This window comes from Episyrphus balteatus, chromosome 2, assembly GCF_945859705.1.
Source record: "Episyrphus balteatus chromosome 2, idEpiBalt1.1, whole genome shotgun sequence".
NCBI lineage: Eukaryota > Metazoa > Arthropoda > Insecta > Diptera > Syrphidae > Episyrphus > Episyrphus balteatus.
The window spans coordinates 54,715,833-54,735,482 of NC_079135.1; the positions used below are offsets into that span (position 1 = coordinate 54,715,833).

At 32.7% G+C, this 19,650-nt stretch overlaps 2 protein-coding genes and 1 pseudogene across 3 annotated transcripts in view; 2 read left to right on the top strand and 1 right to left on the bottom strand.

Annotated features, from left to right (window-relative positions):
• LOC129912089 (box C/D snoRNA protein 1) overlaps positions 1-4,888 on the top strand; it is a 7,437-nt gene extending 2,549 nt beyond the window's left edge. The window contains exon 3 of the mRNA XM_055990198.1: positions 4,160-4,888. Coding sequence (XP_055846173.1) covers positions 4,160-4,446 — 287 coding nt within the window. The 3' untranslated portion in view covers positions 4,447-4,888. The remainder of the gene's footprint in view (positions 1-4,159) is intronic.
• LOC129912091 (vesicle-trafficking protein SEC22b-B) lies at positions 4,636-12,798 on the bottom strand. Of its 2 annotated transcripts, none has more exons than XM_055990199.1 (5): positions 12,530-12,798; positions 12,358-12,467; positions 12,044-12,299; positions 4,961-5,006; positions 4,636-4,885 (listed from the first exon to the last, which is right to left on the bottom strand). In XM_055990199.1, the coding sequence occupies exons 1-5, from the start codon at positions 12,602-12,604 to the stop codon at positions 4,737-4,739; spliced, it is 636 nt and encodes a 211-aa protein (XP_055846174.1). In that variant the 5' UTR covers positions 12,605-12,798; the 3' UTR covers positions 4,636-4,736. The 2 variants fall into 2 exon arrangements, with proteins under 2 accessions (XP_055846174.1, XP_055846175.1); XM_055990200.1 differs by having other exon boundaries at positions 4,825-4,907.
• A 4,495-nt stretch (positions 12,799-17,293) lies between these two features.
• Positions 17,294-19,352, top strand: LOC129912092 (RNA polymerase I-specific transcription initiation factor RRN3-like; annotated as a pseudogene).
• Positions 19,353-19,650: the final 298 nt, after the last annotated feature.

Sequence of the window (19,650 nt, forward strand, 5' to 3'; positions counted from 1 at the left end):
AGAATCTTGAAATTTGGTAGAATGGTAGAGTTGGTAGTTTATACAAAGGAAAAAATTTGAAATTTGAAAATTTCAGTCAGGGGGCGTGGCAACCGCCCATTTCCGCTAAATTTTCATCAAATATTATAGAGCACTTCTGATTATCTTAGAATCTTGAAATTTGGTAGAATGGTAGAGCTGGTAGTTTATACAAAGGAATAAATTTAAAGTTTGAGAATTATAGCCAGGGGGCGTGGCAACCGCCCATTTCCGCTAAATTTTCATCAAATACTATAGAGCACTTCTGATTATCTTAGAATCTTGAAATTTGGTAGAATGGTAGAGTTGGTAGTTTATACAAAGGAAAAAATTTAAAATTTGAGAATTTCAGCCAGGGGGCGTGGCAACCGCCCATTTTCACTGAATTTTCATCAAATATAGAGATTTTCAATTCTACAGCCTTACCTTGCAAAAAGTAATGAAATCACAACAAAAACATTACCGTTACAAAAAGAGCCAAGTTCTCCTATGTTGAAATTATGCTGGCACAAAAAGTACTGAGATGTAAAAGTGTACCAAGTTCTAAAGTTTGGGTACAAATTCGTATCAATAAAATTTTGATTGTTTACTTGGCAATTTTTGAAATAACTTTAAAAATCGGAAATTAAAAGAAAAATTGTCAAGAGAACAATCAAAATTTTATTGATACGAATTTGAACCCAAACTTTAGAACTTGGTACACTTTTACATCTCAGTACTTTTTGTGCCAGCATAATTTCAACATAGGAGAACTTGGCTCTTTTTTTAACAGTAATGTTTTTGGTGTGATATCTTTTTACATAGAGCATTTATAAATTTGACCTTTCATTTCATATATCACACTTAACAGTACATGCTCTACAAGCTAGACAATCTTGAACAATGTCCTTCCGTGAAAAAAATGGTCACCTTAAAAAGAGCGGAAAATAGTTTGCGGCGGTTTTCGGCACTTAAGTTTAGTGTCAAATTAAAGGTAATTATCCAAACTACAAATTATAAAAGTTTCACGTGGCACTCAACGGCACTTTTTTTGTACTGTCCAAGAAGTAAAAAAAACATGTTAAAACTATTAAAAAAATGCGTTACAACATTCAGTTAGTAGTGATAGAATTCGACTGTTTTTTTACAAAAAACAAATTGAATTTAAAAATATGTACATATCAATAGCATTTTTTGAAATTTTTTTTTGTTCAACTTACTTTTATTATAAACTATCACTTTGTAAACTCGCGGATGTTACAAAAGAGAGCGAGCAAATCATGAATGATTGCATTGAGATGCTTTTCATGAATAAAATTACGGAATCGAACAATTTTTGTTGTTGTTTTTTGTTGCTTTAGTATATTAACATTCGGCCTTACTGTATTTTCTATGTTGATAACAACTATTTTTTTTTTTACTTTTGTCCAGCTGAACTTAAGTTCAGATGACTTTGAACGCAAAAAATCATCTGAATTTCAGGTGACATTAACGAGAAATCTACTTTACTTGGATTGACTTTAAAAAAAGAACATTTATTTTTCTAGGATAATAAAAATAGTTCAAGTGAGTAAAAAAACAGTTATTTATTAATATTTTCAGTGAGATCACTTCAGTTTTTGTAAAATTTATTTTGTTGGATTCATAAAATCCCTTTCTGCTATTTACTTATGTATGTTTAATTTTGTTTTGGTCCCCAACTTCATTAAGTTTTTTTATTTCCTCATTTATTTTCATTATTCCATTTCTGCACATAAACATGCGAACGAAGAATACAAAAATATGTTAATTACATATGCATTTCCACCTGAAAATGGTAACTACATGTCAAAAACGTAACTAAATGCCACCTAACTTTTTATGACATCTGACCAATAAGAGCCTCTGAAAATTCAGATCTTAAGTTCAGGTGGCATGCGTTGAATGCCTTCTTTACCCGTTAGTACCTTTTTTGCCCTATTTTTTCATCAGTGCTTTTTTTGCCTGTTGGTTTTTAATGCCTTTTTTTAATGTATTTTGCTTTTTTAAATCGAAAAAAAATCTTGAATCTATATTTCTATATACCATAATAGCTTGAAATTTTGTTCACTTCAGTTGAGATTATTTTATTATATTATTATATTAAAATATAATCATAACATAATCTTAAGAAAATAAATTTGCCTGAAGATAGAAAGATTGAGTAGGTACTTTTTCTAACTACCTAATTTAAATATGTTTTTTTTTTTTTCAAAGCATTAAAATATTTTTTTTTAATTTTGGTCGACCTTTGAATTTTTGAAAGCTTGCGAAAGTTAGGTAGTTTTTGAGAGACTGTAAATGTACATTTACTTTTATTCTTTAATCTTTTTTTTTTAAAGGACACCGATTGAGCAAGTGTTCCCCTTTTTAAAGAATATCAACTAAAATGAATTATTGAAAATTCACTACTGTTTTCAATAAGGAATTAAAAATAGTTGAACAAATAAATTCTATAAATCGTCTGCGGGAAAATTGTTCTAACTCCATAGGATTTGTTTAGGTCTTAGAACAATTTTGATTTCCGCCGACGAATTAATGACGACATCAACTCCAGACTTCCCAAAAACATTGAAGTGAATAACTTCGACAGTTTTAAATCGGGTCTACTCATTTCTGCTCAAGTACAGAGGTCTTTCAGCTGATTTAAAACGATTCTTATAGACAGTCGCAGGAGACTGTTTCCTGAAAACTTTAAAAAGCTTTTGGTAGTTCAATACTTTCATAATTAAATATCAAGCTCTTTTTTTTTTTTTCTTTTTATTTAATAAATGTCTTTTTTGCCTTTTATTTGATTTTCCTTTGCCTTTTTTTTAATTTTTTAGATCATAAAAATCCTTTCCCTGCTTATGACTCAATGAACATCGTAAGTTTTCGAACATGATTCTCAAGCACAACATAGGCTTTACATTTTCGAAAATATAATCAAAAACCGTTATTTAAAAATCAAAGTAAAAAATAGTACCACCTTAAAACTAACAGATCGCCTGATAGTTTTTTTTTATAAATTTTGAGCAAAAGGTTCATTTATTTTTTAACCTGGCACTAGAACAAATATTTGTATAGTAAGACGGAAGTCTTTTTGTCAAGAAACCATGCAGAACCCTTCTTTATGCAATACCGATTGTGTTTGTGTTAAGCATGTCTTTTTTCCTCCGTGCAGGGTTACTTCTTCTTCCTTTTCTTGGAGCTGTTAGGATCTCGATGTCGAGGGACTCAGAAATCGACGGCAAGCCTCCCGGTTTTGTATTGTTCCATTTCTGAGGCCAACTGAATGCTGGTGTTTTTGCATTTGCTTGTATCAGGAGTTTTTAGGCCTACTCTTCTTTTTACTTACGTTACACATGTTAAAAAATCATTTTCAATTGAGTTTCAGTTTTTTCGTATGTTTCCATACTTGCAGTGGTATATAATTCCATTATAATCTTTGAACAACAACAACATCTTGAAGGTGCTACCACCAAGTGTTTATGGCTAGAGTTACAGTACGGTTTCATGGATGCCAATCCGATCATCAGACTCCTTTATTCCATTTTTGTATGTGGTGCTTAGTCTAGTAATTTTTCATTTGATTTGAAAAACATTTTCCGTCACATTTGAGTATTGAGTACTTGAGTATTTTCAATTGAATACCATCATTTTACTTTGGTTTTGATAATCTATACGATTATGTAAACTTCAATAGTTCATTTTGTTAAATTTTCGCCTTACTTCGTCAAAATGATTCCAAAAATATTTTGCGTTTGAAAGAAATGTGTTTTACGATTTTTCAAAACATTTTTTTTGAACCTGAACGTAAAATAATATTATCCGTGTTTTTTCTAATACTCATTAGCTATTCATTTTTTTATTTTATTTACAAAAAAAAAATACAAATAACACGAGTTAGGATTCGTTTTGTTTTTATTTTTCGAATAAAATAAAAAAAATGAGTAGCTACTGAGTTGTAGAACAGAGAAAGTTAAAAAAACGGAAATTGTAAAAAAACTGGCGTGTCTACAAGTGCACAATATATTTTGCAAAAATGCTGCAATATGATATTTTAAACAAACGGTTTCGGTTGTGATGCTGTCAGTGATTTTTGAATCATTCGTTTGTAACACATGATCAAATAACATAACAACTTTATCCTTTTCTCTTTTAGATGATGACCTTGAAGAGGAAAATAATTCGTATCGAAAAACAATGGATAAACTTGTCGAAAAAGACAAACCGGAGAAAACTAAAGCAATTCTTGAAAAAGAATTGATTGAGAAAAAGCGCGCTGAAAGACGCATTAAACGAGAACAACTTGAAAAAGAACCAAGCAACTATCTTTTCTCCGATGAAAAACTTTGGGATGAAATTTCTTCATCGTCAGATTCCGACGGCGGAAACATTACTGAAGAGGAAGAAATTCCTAGCTGCAGTTCTGCTTACAGAAAAAGATGATTTTATGCTTCATCTTTGAATTTTTATTGTAAATTAATTTCCATTCATTCATGAAGAAAGAAAAAACCTTAACTATACTGAAAAATGAATTTAAAAAAAATTAAATTAATATTGATAAGGTTTTAAAGGTATTCCGTTGAACGTAAATACCTCAATTTTATCAGCTTTGCTATTATAATTTATAAGAAATGTTTTTCTTGAATTTTTAATGTAATATATTTTTTAAAAATAATTTATGCACAGTGTGTTCGTTTTTTATATAGCTTCTTTGTTTTTCTTTTCTATTTTCCTTATAATACCCAAAAATATAATATAAACACTACAAGAACAATTCCAGCAGCTGCTGCCTTAACATACATAGATTTACGATTTAAATATGTTGCATCTTTTTTATATTTCTGCGACATCATTGACAGGTTTTGAGTTTTCGTATCAAGTTCTGGAATGAAATGTATTATTGACTTTTTTTTTATTATTGTAAATAAATAAGAATTGAGGTAAGGTTTTCAATTACCTGATAAAACTGTTCCTCTTTGTAAAACATCATCGATATTTTGTACCTAATAAGAATAATTGTTTACATTAATGAATTATTCTAATCAAATTATTCAAAGCAATAAAGGTATAACAAAATCAACAAATTTGTTAAATAATACCATTTAAAACAAAAATGGTCCTTTTTAAAAGGCTTATACCGGGAAAGATTGTTTAAAATCTGGCTTTTAAACAAACACACACGAAAACGATTGTTCGTTTTCGCCATACAGAATCTCACCCTAGATTTGTATTCACTGGTTAATCTGTGGCGGATTTAACCAAAACAAATACATAGTGACATGCGGTAATTATAGCAGTTTCGTGCCAGTGATTTGGCATTTGATTGATTCTGATAAGTTTGGAGATAAAAATCACGAACCATATAGACCTGATGTCCCCAATCTTTTTTCCAGAAACAATTGATTTTCTAGTTTGGACCAATTGCTTTTATCTTGCTTCTGGGAATTAGGTTTGTCTGCCACAACATTGCCAAGAAGCCATCAGAAATGCCGCCTCTGAACTACTGGGTTTCACTAGGTCACCACAAGGATACGCCTGGTTTAAAAATGAGTGTCGGAAAGCACATGTAGTTAACAAGAAAGCATACAAAGCGTTGCTGCAGAGAAGGACCAGAGCTGCTAATGAGCTCTACAAATGAAAAAAAAAACGCAGCAACATCGGTTTCTCAAGAGAAAAAAGAGGCCAAAAAAGAAAGGAGCGACCGAGGAAATAGTGGAATGCTATAGCAGTAATGAGGTTTGGAAGTTTTATTAAAAGGACCATCTCAAGGTTATAAACCTAGAACTGAAGTCTTCAAAAACCAAAAAGGAAACATCGGAGCAAGCGATGCTGAGAATATGGAAAAATCGCTACTGAAATCTCTATAATGGCGATCATGAAACCAACTCCGCATAAAGGTAGATTGCATCATTCAACATTGACGTTGAAAGCCAACATTTACGGCCCCACGACCTGATCAAAATGAAGGAAGTTTTGACCTGTAGTCCAAAATAATAATGTCTAGTTGACTACAAGTCAAAACAAACTAACAAAATTGAATTTATTTCTAGAAGTCCACAAAACTAAAACATTTTTGTTTAAGTTTTCTAATTCAACCTAAAGTCCAATAAAATTGCTGGAATAGACGGCATTACTGCCGAATTATTTAAACCAGCAGGAAATTACCTGGTTGGGAGTATGCATCAACTCATATGCCGAATATGGTCGGAAGAAAGCATGCCCGCAGAATAGAATCTCATTGTGTACACGATCTTTATGAAAGGAGGCTCTCTGAACTGCGCCAATAACAGAGATCCTCTCCGCCGTAATATTTGAACGTAAAATTCACATTACGGCAGATCTTTGAAGAAAAAAAACTCAGGAACAGGTTTTAGGCAAGCCGACGCACAGTGGGTCAGCCCCATATAGTGTTGTGATATAAAGGTTATTTTTTAAACTAAAGTTATGGGAAAAAAAGATCACGTGTTCTAAACTTAACAGTAAAATTGTAAGATGAGCAAATTTGTTTTGTTCAAAGTCTTTGATTTATGTTAAGTCATGCGGTTGAAGTTGAGAGTTTTAAAAGAAAAAATTCAGTTTTTAATATTTAAACATTGAATGAGAAAATAATGAATTTTTTGAAACACATCTTAAAGTTTTTTCTCAAAATCTTCTGTTTAGGCAAATATTTAGCAAGTATAAAAATAGAGAAAGCATGATAAGTAATTACTCTGTAAGCCCATATAAACAAATTTGCTAAATATTTGCCTAAAATATTTTTAATGAAAATTTGAACTTCAAAAAACGATTTTAAAGAAAGTGCTTTTTTGTTTTTATTAAAATATATTAAAAAATTCAATCATGCACTGATTACGTATAAACAATGTTTTTTTTTAAAGTTGTTTTTTTTTTTTAATTTTATTTTATTATAAAAAGTTTCGTGAAACAGGGTGATTTGCTATATAAAGTTAGTGTTTTTTTTTTACTTTTTTTATTACAATATTTTTTAATTTAATTTATTATTAATTTCAAATTTGACAATTTTTTTCAAAGTTTTGATTTGAAATTTTGTTTTACAAAAAGTATTTGCGAAAACTACTTAAATCGAAAAACATTTGAAAGAATGCAAAATAAGCTTTCAATAAAGCAATTGTATAGTATTCTAGGTCTTTTTCTTAATTTTATGTTTTTATTTTAATTTAAGGTTAAATTTGCAGAAAATTGCCCCTCCACCGGAACGAGAGGTTCTTGGGTTAAACTGAAGAACTATTTCTTAAAATAAAATTCACTTTTTAAACAAAAAAACATAATTCAACATTATAGGTTTTTTCAAATGTATTAGGATTTTGTCCCCTTACTTAATTTCCTGGAGAAAAATAAAAATTTTAATGGAAAAAAGTGCATAAAATTCAAGAAGACTTTTAACTTAAGTTACAAAACCAAATAAAGTGACAAAAAATGTCTTATTATTAGTAGAAGTAATTAATATCACAAATCGACTGCCCCACTGTGCGACGCGCTGTCATGCGACTTTTTTAACATCTTCCTTTAAAATTATACAGCACACTAACGTCAACACCATAAGTCAAATCTTTCTAAAGTCCGTCCAGCAGCTTAAATATGCCAACATTATTGACATAATATATAATTGAAAGAACACAGCGTGATGTTATTGTGGCTTTTGTAAGCATCGAAGTCGAAATGAGTTTAAATGTCAATGAGGGCATAACCAAGTACATGCTTTCGTCAAAAAACGACACTCTATACCGATGTATTGAACAAAAGGTCACCATGGGCAGCCATAGCTTCGAGGTAGTAAAGGACTTCGCCTACCTAGGCTCCGCTGAAATCAAACGAAGAATTACCCTTGCCAACAGCTGCGACTTTGGTTTGAGAAGGCAATCGGCCAGCAAAGCCATCTCTAGAGCATCTAAGGTGTCCCTAAACAAGACTCTCAACATCCCAGCCTTGCTATATGGTATAGACGAAGGCTCACCCAAGTAGAAGGGGACCTTAATTAACTTGGTGTGCGAAACTGGAAGCAGCTAGTTAAGAACATGGCCGGCTGGAGTCCCAAATCCAGAATGGATTGTACGCCCCCTTAAGGCGATGGTCACCTTAAGTACAGGACGTTTCAAATCAAAAGCCCCATGGAAAATTAAGCAAAATAAAAATTACTCATTCGCTCACTGAAAGGAAAAATTTATGACGAAGCTGAACTTTATTGAAAGATGAAGAAAAAAAGAAAGATGAAGACCTTTGTGAAGGATTGACACCCATAGTATAAGCTAGAAGACGAACTGCTAAGCTTACTGGATTGTCCGAAAAAAACATTTATAGGATTGTAAAGGAGTTTAATGAGTCGGGAACGGTGCAGTCTCCTATGAAAAAAAGGCATCATCGACGCTGGGTGACCGACATAGAGAATTTTAATTTTGAAGAAATTAAATTATAATTTACACGCTTCACATTTTTGATAAGCAAATTGTGACCTTAGCAAGTTTAAAAAGCAAAATTTATAATGAGCTTGGACTCACAATTAGCAAAACATCTCTTTGAAGAGTATTAAAAAATAAGGAATTTAGGTTTTTATAAACCAAAAATATCTGAAGCATCCTTTGTGAACGAGAGGATATAAAAATTTTAAGAATGAACTACATTCCGAGAATAAGAGAGTTCAGGGAAAAAGGATATGGAGTTATCTATATTGACGAAACATACGTCCACAGTTCGCACACAAGACCAAGTTCGTGGACTTGGAAAAGGACCTCGCTTAATAATTACTCATGCTGGTGGAGAAAAAGGGTTTGTGAAAGATGCTTTACTTATTTTTAAGTCTGGGTCTATTTCAGGAGACTATCACAATGATGTGAATTATGAAAATTTTTCAAAATGGTTAAGTAGAGTGTTAAACCAACTTGAAGAGCCCTCGGTTATTGTAATGAATAATGCTCCTTATCACAATAAAATTGAAAAGAAAGACCCAACATCATCACCGAAAAAATAGACCTTTTATCAATTGGTTAAACGAAAAAAACATAGATCACAGTTCAACGATGCTTAAAATTGAGCTCTATGGTTTAGTACTTAAAAATCAATGCAATTCTTAGCATCTTATTGATGACAATATAAGGTCAGTGGGCCAATAGGTTCTACGATTGCCACCATACCAGCCGGACTTGAATCCTATTGAAAATATATGGGGATTTGTCTTGTCGCGAATTGCAGCCAGAAATACCAGCTTTAAGTTGGATGACACTTAAATATTAGCGGAGTTTCAAAAAATAACTACTGAAGAATGAAAAAAAAAAAAAACTTGTGATAAGGCCATTAGCAGTGAAAATAATTATTTATCGTTTGGAATAACTTTACCGAAGATATTGTCATGAGACCGGGTGAAGATTCATCAGAAATATGGAGTTTTTATGACAGCAATTCAAGTTCCGATGATGATTAAAAATTGAAAACTCTTTTCACATCTTTTTATTTGTATAATCGAGCAGCAAATATCTTCTCATTATTTTTCTATTATTTTGGAGTCATCACCATAATCATTAATAAACAAATTCAGATTTTTCGTTTGTTGATTGTTTTCTCTAGCATTTCATTAAGAGCCGATTTTTCAATCTTCTAATAAAGTCAGTTAACTGTTCGACAAATAAAGCTATTAGGCTCATAAACAATCAGATAACAGCATTGAATTTTTCAATCAAGAAAAATATATTCTACAGAATAACAAAAAAACGCCAAATTAAAAATTATTCAAAATTAAACGTCATTTTTATTCAGAATTGTTTTTTGTGTTCCGCTGTTTTTTGTATCGATATTTTCTTCAAAACAGCTTTGATTTTTCAGCTGTTAAAAATTTATTGGGCTCTGGGACCTGGTTAAATTTGAGTTAAATTTTTTTTTGCAGATGGTTTTGTTTTTAGTGTCAAAAATTTAACACGAATTTAACTATTTAACGCAATTCACACACGATTTTAAAAATTGATTTTTTTCTCTATCTGGGGAATAAGTACTAACTGACTGTTTAACTGACTATTGAAAAAATTGCTCTAATTCAAACAACCATGATTTGTTGTTATTTTTGAGTTGATGTGTAGCAATGAGCCAATAAAATTGGGTTTTGTTTTTTTTTTTGTTCTCAATTTTATTGGAAGGGAGAAAATAAACTCATAGTTAGGACTTTTGATTTGAAACGAGTTGTAAGAAGTAGGCTTGTGTAGTTCGCGAACGAACTAGTTCAGTGAACTAGTTCATCTTGGTGAACTTAGTTCACTTAGAGCCAATTTTTCAATCTTCTAATAAACAGTCAGTTAACTGTTCGACGAATAAAGTTATTAGGCTCATAAACAATCAGATAAAAACATTGAATTTTTCAATCAAGAATAATTTATTCTACAGAATAACAAAAAAAAATTGTCAAATTCAAAAATATTTAAAATTAAACGTCATTTTTATTCATGATTGTTTTTGTTTTCTTGTTTTCCACTGTATTTTTTTCAAAATTCTTTCAAAACAGCTTTGACAACTGACACAATATTTTTATTGAGATTATTCCTTAGAATAATTTTATTCGTCTCTGAAAGAAGCAGATAGATTTATTCTTAGGAATAAGCTATATCTGCCTGTTGAAAAATTGATTTTTTCTCTATCCTTAGTAATAAGTACTAACTGACTGTTTAACTGACTATTGAAAAATTGGCCCTAAGGGCCAATGTCAAAGCTGTTTTGAAATAATTTTGAAAAAAATACAGTGGAACACAAGAAAACAAAAACAATCATGAATAAAAATGACGTTTAATATTAAATATTTTTGAATTTGACAATTTTTTTTTGTTATTCTGTAGAATAAATTATTCTTGATTGAAAAATTCAATGTTTTTATCTGATTGTTTATGAGCCTAATAACTTTATTCGTCGAACAGTTAACTGACTGTTTATTAGAAGATTGAAAAATTGGCTCTTACTTACATAGTTCAATTTAGTTCGCGAATAGCGAAAAAGATTTGTTTCAACAAACTAAACAGCAACCTAAAGCAGTCGTAATATGACATTACAAAACAGCTTGCGCTCATCTTACATATCATTTTTTTTATATATTTTTTGGGTGAAAGGAAGTCCCATCTGTAAAGGGAATTTTCAAATTTGGTCCTTGTCTCCTTGTCTTATACGACGACAGCCCCTTTTAACCCGACAGACGTTTAAAGAAGGGGTGCAGAAACCTAAAGGCATATTAAATTGCATCCAATTCTTTGTTGAGCGAAATCAGTTCTTCTGCTCTACCTCAAGATTTAGATGTCTTTAAAACAAAAGGTCGCTTGCGCCAGTATCTATCAGCGTTTCTTCTTCAAGCACCACTTACTCTTATTTCTGAGCAAGAACAAAAAACAAGTAGCATCCTTGCATTACTATAATTTCGATTTAATGAAAGCAAAACGTACTTCTTATAGACTTTCTTCAGGAACCAGAAAGCTCGACAAGTATATGAACGAAATTAAGAATTTTTATAGAAAATAAAATATGTACATATCTGTTACTTTTAGGTTGTATTTGTTTTATTATGTAGAATGCGTCAATTTTACATAAATTTGGATACAGTTTGTACAAACTAATTTTATTTTTTAATTCTAACAAAACCGGAGTGATTAAAATAAATTGAACTAAAATGAACTAGTTCAGAACTAGTTCAGTAGCGTGATTTGAACTAAAGTGATCGATCACTCAAATGAACTAAAGTGACCAACTCTAGTAAGAAGGTAAGGCTCAACAGGAAATAAACAATTTTATTTAGGTTTGTATGAATGTTTAAAAGTAATTTCCTGTTGTCGTCTTCAGAAAAATAGACAAAACTAACATGTGCCCTCTTCTAAAATTAATTAAATTAAAAAAAAAAAAAAACTTCATTAAGTGGTTTCATTTCATTCCTACAGACCTTTAAGTATTGCTATAGATATTAGCATAAATAAATGTTAACCTTTGATCTTTTTGAATGTGTGCTGATTTCTAATTTGTTGATTATAATTAATAAATAAAACATTTTTAAAAAAGTTCTTACCATTATTCTCTGGACATCTTGCAATTGTGTATTGATTGTATTTATGTTTCTTCTTCTATCTGTTAGCTGTTTTTTGGCTTTTTGGATGTAAACATCGAATTCGATAAATGCATAAGGACGAGTCACTGAATTAACTCGTCTACCATACGTCCCATGGAACTCTTGGGCAAGATCTTCAAGATAGTTAAATGCTAATCGCTTTGAATACATTTTATCGCACATAACAAGATAGCATACATCGTTTTCAATTAAATAGCTTTATTAGAAATAAGAAGTAAATTATCATTAAATAATCAGTTATTTGTTATTCTTACTGGAATAGATAAGGTCCTGTTTCAATACTGCATCGTGCTGGCGAGTGTGATCCCAATTTCCTAAAAAGCATTTTTGCTTGGTTTTGGTATTCTAATATGCTGCGACCAGACTGAGTTAAAGAAAAATATAATTTTATTTATTGTTAAAAAGTGCAAAACAATAATCTTTTACTTGTTCGTCATCTTGCATAGTGCCGACCAGTGGAAGACCATCAATTACTCGTGCTATCATTGTAAGGAGTGCCATTTTTGAGGTTTTATTTTAATTTTACACAAATTTTGAATACAATAGGAGTTTAAGGTGAGCTAAGAAATTACATTTGCTTAGTTTTGGATGAAGAAAAAAAAATAATTTTTATATTGAAAACACTTTTTATGGGACGATGATAGCAAGAAATAAATTTTTAGCAACACGTCAGCTGCGTCAAAATCGTGGATTAAAACACGACAACAACAAATGTCAAGTTGATGTGATTAAATCAAAGTTGACCGCGTGGCGCTACTTGCGATTAGAAGTATTGTATTAAGGTGGAAGCATATTCCCAGCAAACGCAGAACTACAGAAAAAACCGGTGAAATATGTACGTAAAAGAAGTACTTCTTTTCCACTGAAAAAAGATAGGAGCTCGGGAAGAAACTCAGTTATATACTTTCTGTATATAAGAATACGTGAAGCAGCTATCTCTTTCTTGCATGCAAGATGAAATAAATTTCCCCTCCATTAATAGTACAGACAAATGTACTTCAAAAGTGCATCAGCGAAGCACATCTGGAAGTACTTGTGATGTATATTTGCCAGTACTTTTTTAGATACAGAAAAACCACTGAAAATTGTTCTTTAAAAGTACTTATTTCACCGGTTATATCCGTACTGCTACAACCCATGGCTTCTCGAATCTAGAAGTACGTAATTAAGTGGTGAAATTTGTACGTAAAAGAAGTAGTTTGTTCCTTGTGAAATCAAACCTTTTGAAATTACACATGAAACAAATTTATATGATAAATTGAATTTTATAAATAGTTTAAATCACTATTCTTAAAGCCTGTTTCGACTAAAGCCCAAATGAGATCATTTCGCAGAATATCTTATTTAGAATGTTAAATTGATCGAAATCATCTCATATGTTTTCTCAAAACTGGGCGATTAAGACTGATACGCAAACCACGCTAAATTTAAGATTTCATACAAAATTCACTCCAAATTTTAACCGTGCTGAAACCTTGATGAGGATTTTTGCCAAGATGTAATCAGCTCTAACTTTTCAGCCTAGATCCCCGGTTAAATCTTAGCTCGGCTAAATTTGGGAGAGAATTTTGAATGAAAGTTAGAATTTAGGTCGAAGCGTACTAGGTTTTAGTGAAAAATTATTTATAAATTTCAATTTAACATATAAATTTGTTTTAAATGTAATTTAGAAAAAAAAAATAAACTCAAAATAAATAAAAACCAATTCAAATTAACGAAGAATCAAAAGTTTATAACTTTTTATTTTTAATTAAAGGTATTGTAACGATGAATTACTGAACTACTTTTAAGATAAAAGTCTGAACACACTACCTACTACTGCAAAGGTAGAAATGTGAACTCACCTTTAATAATTAAGAAATTACCTACCCTCTGAACACAGTACACATAATAAGGTAATATATTCCGAACGTTGTCAAAATTTGTTTGTCAAACATTGGGCACCAATCTGTCAAATCGGCCTTTGATTTTTATATTTTAATCGCAGTAAACAGGAAATTTGTTTTTGTTTTAATTTATAAAATGTCATTTAAAATAATTATAAATTGAAAAATAACAAATTTTCTTGGTGTTTCTTCGCGGAAAATGGTCGATAATTGTTAAAAAATTAGTGTTGTGCGTGATTTTTCGGTTTTTGTGCGTTTTTCGTCGGTATTTTAAAACAATTAGGGGGGTTCACATTGACCAACTTACCGGACAGACCCATTGTCATTTGGCCTGATGGCTGAATTATATTTTTCGTTCACACTCATCAGACAATTTTCATCAAAACCCATTTTTCATCTTATTTTTAATGTATCTTTCACCTATTCTGCTCTCAAATTCAAGAGAATGGATTATCACTGTCTGCCGGACAGACATGTCGTTCAATTGAGTAACATGTCCGTCCGACCACCAAAAAATCAAAATTTTTTGAAAACCATCCGGCAAACCGGACAGGTCGTCGGATGGGTGTTCACACTATCAAAACAGCATCAGATCAGACCAAACGGCGGCTGGTCTGTCCGGTAAGTTAGTCAATGTGAACCCCCCTATTAAGAATTCGATAGCTGACGTTGGTCGCCAAATTGTCATGTTTTGACAATTTGGCGACCAATGTCAGTTCGGAATATATTAAATTTTTATGTGTACTGTGCCCTCTGAACACATCCCAAAATATCCCACTAGACTGGAAGTATGAAGCGCCCCCTCCTGGAAAGGAAGTTTCGAGAAGCAAAGACGAGAACCTTCGAAGACATTCTCGAATCTCGAAATTCCGGTATAAAAGGGCAGCGTAGACACCGACCGGACACAGTTTAATCTTGAAAGTGAAAGAGTACAGTACAAAGTGAAATAAAGTGTTGCGAATTGCTAGTGGTAAATAGAGTGATTTAAAAGTGTGTTTGTTTGAGCAAATAATAAAAGTAAATTGAGTTGAAATAAAGTGGAAATTAAATAAGTTTTATTGTGAACCCGGATTAAAACATTCCATTGATGTCAGAAAAGTGGAATAAAACTTATTTATTTGTGCGAATCAGATAATTTCACGAATAAAATAAAAATTGCGCGTGTGTTTTAAAAATAAACAAAGTGTAAAACATTTTGAAATAAGTAAAGGCTTGGCCACACCGGAGGGTATGCGGTAGCGGTACGGGTAGAGGTAACGGTACTTGTATGAAAAAAATTCCAAACTGACATATCAACGTTCAGATGTGGAATTTTTTTCATACAAATATCGTTACCGCTACCCGTACCTCTACCGCATACCCTCCGGTGTGGCCAAGCCTTAAAAGTGCTCGCATTTTAAAAAGTTAAAATGGGTAAAACATTAAGGCCCAATTTATTCACTCTCCATTATTTTTAAAGGCTCCATTAAAAATTATAAAACTGTCAAATCGCATACAAATTTTAAAATTTCCCTTTTTTAATGGCGACTTTAAATTTAATGGAGTGTGAATAAATTGGACCTAAATCAGTTAAGTTTGACTGAGCTTAAGGCGGAATTAACTAAGCGAGGTCTTCCTACTGCTTTATCGAAAAATGACCTCATTATTCGTCTGCAGGATTATTTAACCCAGAAGAACGAAAATTTGGATACATTTCAATTCGAAGTTGAAATGACAGAAGAACAAGTATGTAATACTTCCGATATGTCGTCCATGGTGGCTGTTCTCCTTGCCAAATTGGAAGAACAACGTAATGAATAAAAGGATGAACAGAAAAATCTTCTTGAACAAATTGAGACACAACGCAATGAACAAAGAGAACAAATGGAACAACAACGAACAGAGCAAAAGAGTGAACAACAGAATCTTCTCGAAAAAATTGAGAAACAACGTACCGAGCAAAAGAGTGAACAACAGAATCTTCTCGAAAAATTAGATGAACAGAAAAACATCATCCAAGGTAAGCTTGACGCGATCGAGAACAAGTTCGTTGCTATTGATGCTTCCATCAAATGCGTTGAAAAGCAATCTCAAGAAAAGTTCGAGAAAGTTGAAGCAAAACTCGAGAAAGTGGATGACAAATTTGAAAAAATGGAAGTTAAAATGCAAAGTATTACTGAGGAACTTGACAAGGTTCGGAAGATTAAGATCCGAGAAAGTTCTGGTGAGTACCCAAAGAAGAAGGAAATGCATCCACCAACATTTGATGGACAAAGTTCTTGGTCGATCTACAAGAAACAGTTTGAGGCAGCTGCCACAACAAATGGCTGGGATGACGAAGACAAATGTATAGCGCTGACTCTTGCTCTTAGGGCCAGTTGTACAAACGTGGTTCAGCCTCGGATCAGGAATTTAACTCGCCGATTTCGGCGGATTAGCAGTGGATCAACTTTGGTTCAAGGATGGATTTAGTTATTTCAACCTATATGCACCTAGAACCAATGCTAAAATTCAATTTTAAAACGGAAATCAAAAGATAATAGTTGCTGAACCACGGATTAAATATTTGTACAACTGGCCCTTAGAGGTCCTGCTGCTGAGTTGTTACAAACTTTACCACCAGAAAAGAATGGTAACTTTAACGCTCTTGTTCAGGTCATTGAAAAACGCTTTGGAGTTGGCCATATGCAGGAAGTCTTCCGCGTCCAACTCAATACAAGAGTCCAGAAAAGAGGAGAAACTCTGCAACAACTCCAAGCAGATATTGAAAGGTTAGCTCATCTGGCATATCCGACAGCAGGAGACGACATTATCAATCAGTTTGCGACAGAAGCCTTTGTACGTGCTGTATCTGATATAAATCTTCAGCGAGCAATTCAAACAGCTGGAAAACGTTCCCTTCCTGAAGCATTAGCATTTGCACTCACTATGGAAGCAGCAGAACAGGCTTCTCAAGGCTTTCATCGGGTAAGAGAAGTTACAGTGGAGGAATGCTCTTGTCAAAAACTCGCATTCCAAAGAAACCAGCGAGACGGAGCTGCTCGATGCTGGAACTGTAACAAGACAGGACATCTCCAGCGGCAGTGCAGATTGCCACCAAGAAGAACTGCTTGCGAACACTGTGGACACAGGAATATTGCCCAACAACAGGTAAGCGATACAACTAACACTCATGCTCGGCTTGATTCCCATTCGAAACGAGTAAGAACCAACTTCGAGGGGCAGAAGCTGGTTTCTGGTATCGATGGCCCCAGAACCACAATTCAAGTCTCACAGACATTGACCTATTATATATGGACTGCCAGGACCAGGTTCAAGTATGGTGGCGCCCCTTGGTAGAGCAGCGGGAAATAGTAATTTGACATCTAGTTTTGTGACTTTAGCTTGTCAAAAAAAAAAAACAAGAATTTAATTATTTGCAGAAGTTGTCAAAGGAATTTTGTTTCCCAAGAATAAAAAGTAACAAAAAATTAAAAATATATTAATATATTCTTTTCACAGTTTTATTCCAAGTTTTATAATTTAAATTTTTATTCTATTCTTTCATTTCAGAAAACAATTTAACAAAAATGGACTATCAAATCAGTTTTACCAGCAGCAACTCAATAGGAACCCTCTAAATCTCTCAAAAGAAAATCGGACTCTCCGGAGGCAGCAGAACTCCAGACCGAATATGCAGAATAAGCCACACCCGAATTACGGGATGAGTTTTACATCAAACGTGAAACGATGAGACATCAATTCATCTGGTATTCCAAGAGCAGGAATAGTCGTTGTAACCATCTTGGATCATCGGCTGCAGCAAGTTACTCTTGATGGCAATGCCAGGAGGACATCATTGGAACATCAAAAATAACCTTGGGCAAAATGAAACCTGCTCTTGTTGTGGCTGGATATATACACAATGTGTTGCGGCTGATACAGGTGTTGGTTCAAAAACTGCTCATTCTTGATGTGAATGCATCACGAAGTGAAATTGAAGAAGCTGAATTTGAGGAATGCACCACGAAGTGAAATTGAAGAAGCTGAATTTGAGGAAGAAAACGAAGACGACATGGATGATGATGAAGATAATGATGAGGAAATGTTTAAAATGGAAGATGCAACAACAACCACAACAACGACGCCACAAGAAACTCGTGAAATTCTACCAATGACAACGGCTCATACTTTGGATATGTGTATGGAAAACATGTATGCATTCTTTGATCAATTCAATCCAAAGAAAGAACTAATTGGAGATGAAGGTGATAAAATCCCCAAAACACTTTCTCATGCTCAGGAGTTTTTGAAGTGTCTTGAAGAGGCTTTCAATAATGTGATATTGCCCAGTCATAACACGCATCATGTACAAGTTAAGGTAAGTTCCATACTCCGAAATGTTAGAAAGAAATATAACTTTTTTTCTTTTCTTAGAATATCCTTGGTGAGAAATTTCTTGAATTTTTTTGGAATAAAATGAAAGATCCCAACGAATTGGCAATAATACGTCAAGCGAGCGTAGGATATATTGCTAGCTTCTTAGCTCGATTAAAAACATTGCCTCTTGAGTGAGTTACAACATTTTTTAAAAAGGCGAACAAATTCTAACTCTTTCCTTTTCCAGGGTATTAAAAAACTATCTTAAGGATCTCTGTGAATGGGCACATCAGTACATCCAGCGCTGTGACCAATATAGTGCCAATGGCACTCTTAAAACAAAATTGGTGTTCTTTTCAGTTTGTCAAGCAATTTTTTATGTGATAGCTTTTCGCAGCAGAGATTTAACTGCGGATAAAAAGGTACCCATTTTTTTCTGAACTTTTTGTCTCTTGCAGGTTTGCTTTTCCTTCAATCTCTCCAACTCTCCGCATTGGTGACGTGTAATTTCAATCCATAAATGCAACAGCATTTGCTGGTGTCACAAAAGCCTATCAATTGGCTTATTGTCATGCGATATTAGAACGAAATGCTCGACGTAAATTGGCAACAGTGTTTGCCAATGAAAAATCCGAAGAAGCTTTGGATACATTGTTCCCCTTTGATCCACATCTATTGAAAATGTAAATATACACATTAAATATTTCATATCTATTTATTCTAACTAAAATAATAATTGTTTGTAGGTCTGGGAAAAGAATTGATTCGAACTATTTGCAATATCAGCCAAATGAATGTGAAGATGATTCATGTTCTGCTGTGACAAATGTTAGCGCCACTGAGAGACAACGCAAACAAGGTGATTTTGAAATGGCTGATGATATTGATGATTTTCTAATTGCTGATAAGCGACAGAAGTTAAGTGAATTGACGAGAAGTCATGAGGCTCAGTTTACTTATGGATTGTCTCCTGGATTTCATACTTAAATAATGAAGTAAATATAAAATTAAAGGAGATAAACATCCATGGTGCTTCATCATTAAAGAGACTCAACTTATTTAAGAATAATTTTTTTTTTTTATTTTTACAAACAAATTTAAACATTTATATAACTTTAATATTTATTTGTGAAATATTTGAATGTGACTTGTAATTAATCCCTATGAAAATCTCATATTTAAAGTATTTATTCAATACCTTAATTTTACGTTAAATCCCATTCCGGACATATGCTGTCCTGGCTGTATAGGCGATTGTTCAAATTGAGCCAGACAATATTTGTACTTTTGGCGGAGGCTCTGTGTCCATTATTTTTTTCATTC

Coding starts and splice junctions, on each gene's coding strand:
- LOC129912091 (XM_055990199.1), bottom strand. CDS start 12,604: ATGGCACTCCTTACAATGATAGCACGAGTAATTGATGGTCTTCCACTG. Junction 5,007..12,043: donor AAGATGTCCAGAGAATAATG/GTAAGAACTTTT, acceptor TATTCTTATTAG/GTACAAAATATCGATGATGT. Junction 4,886..4,960: donor AAGAGGAACAGTTTTATCAG/GTAATTGAAAAC, acceptor ATTTCATTCCAG/AACTTGATACGAAAACTCAA.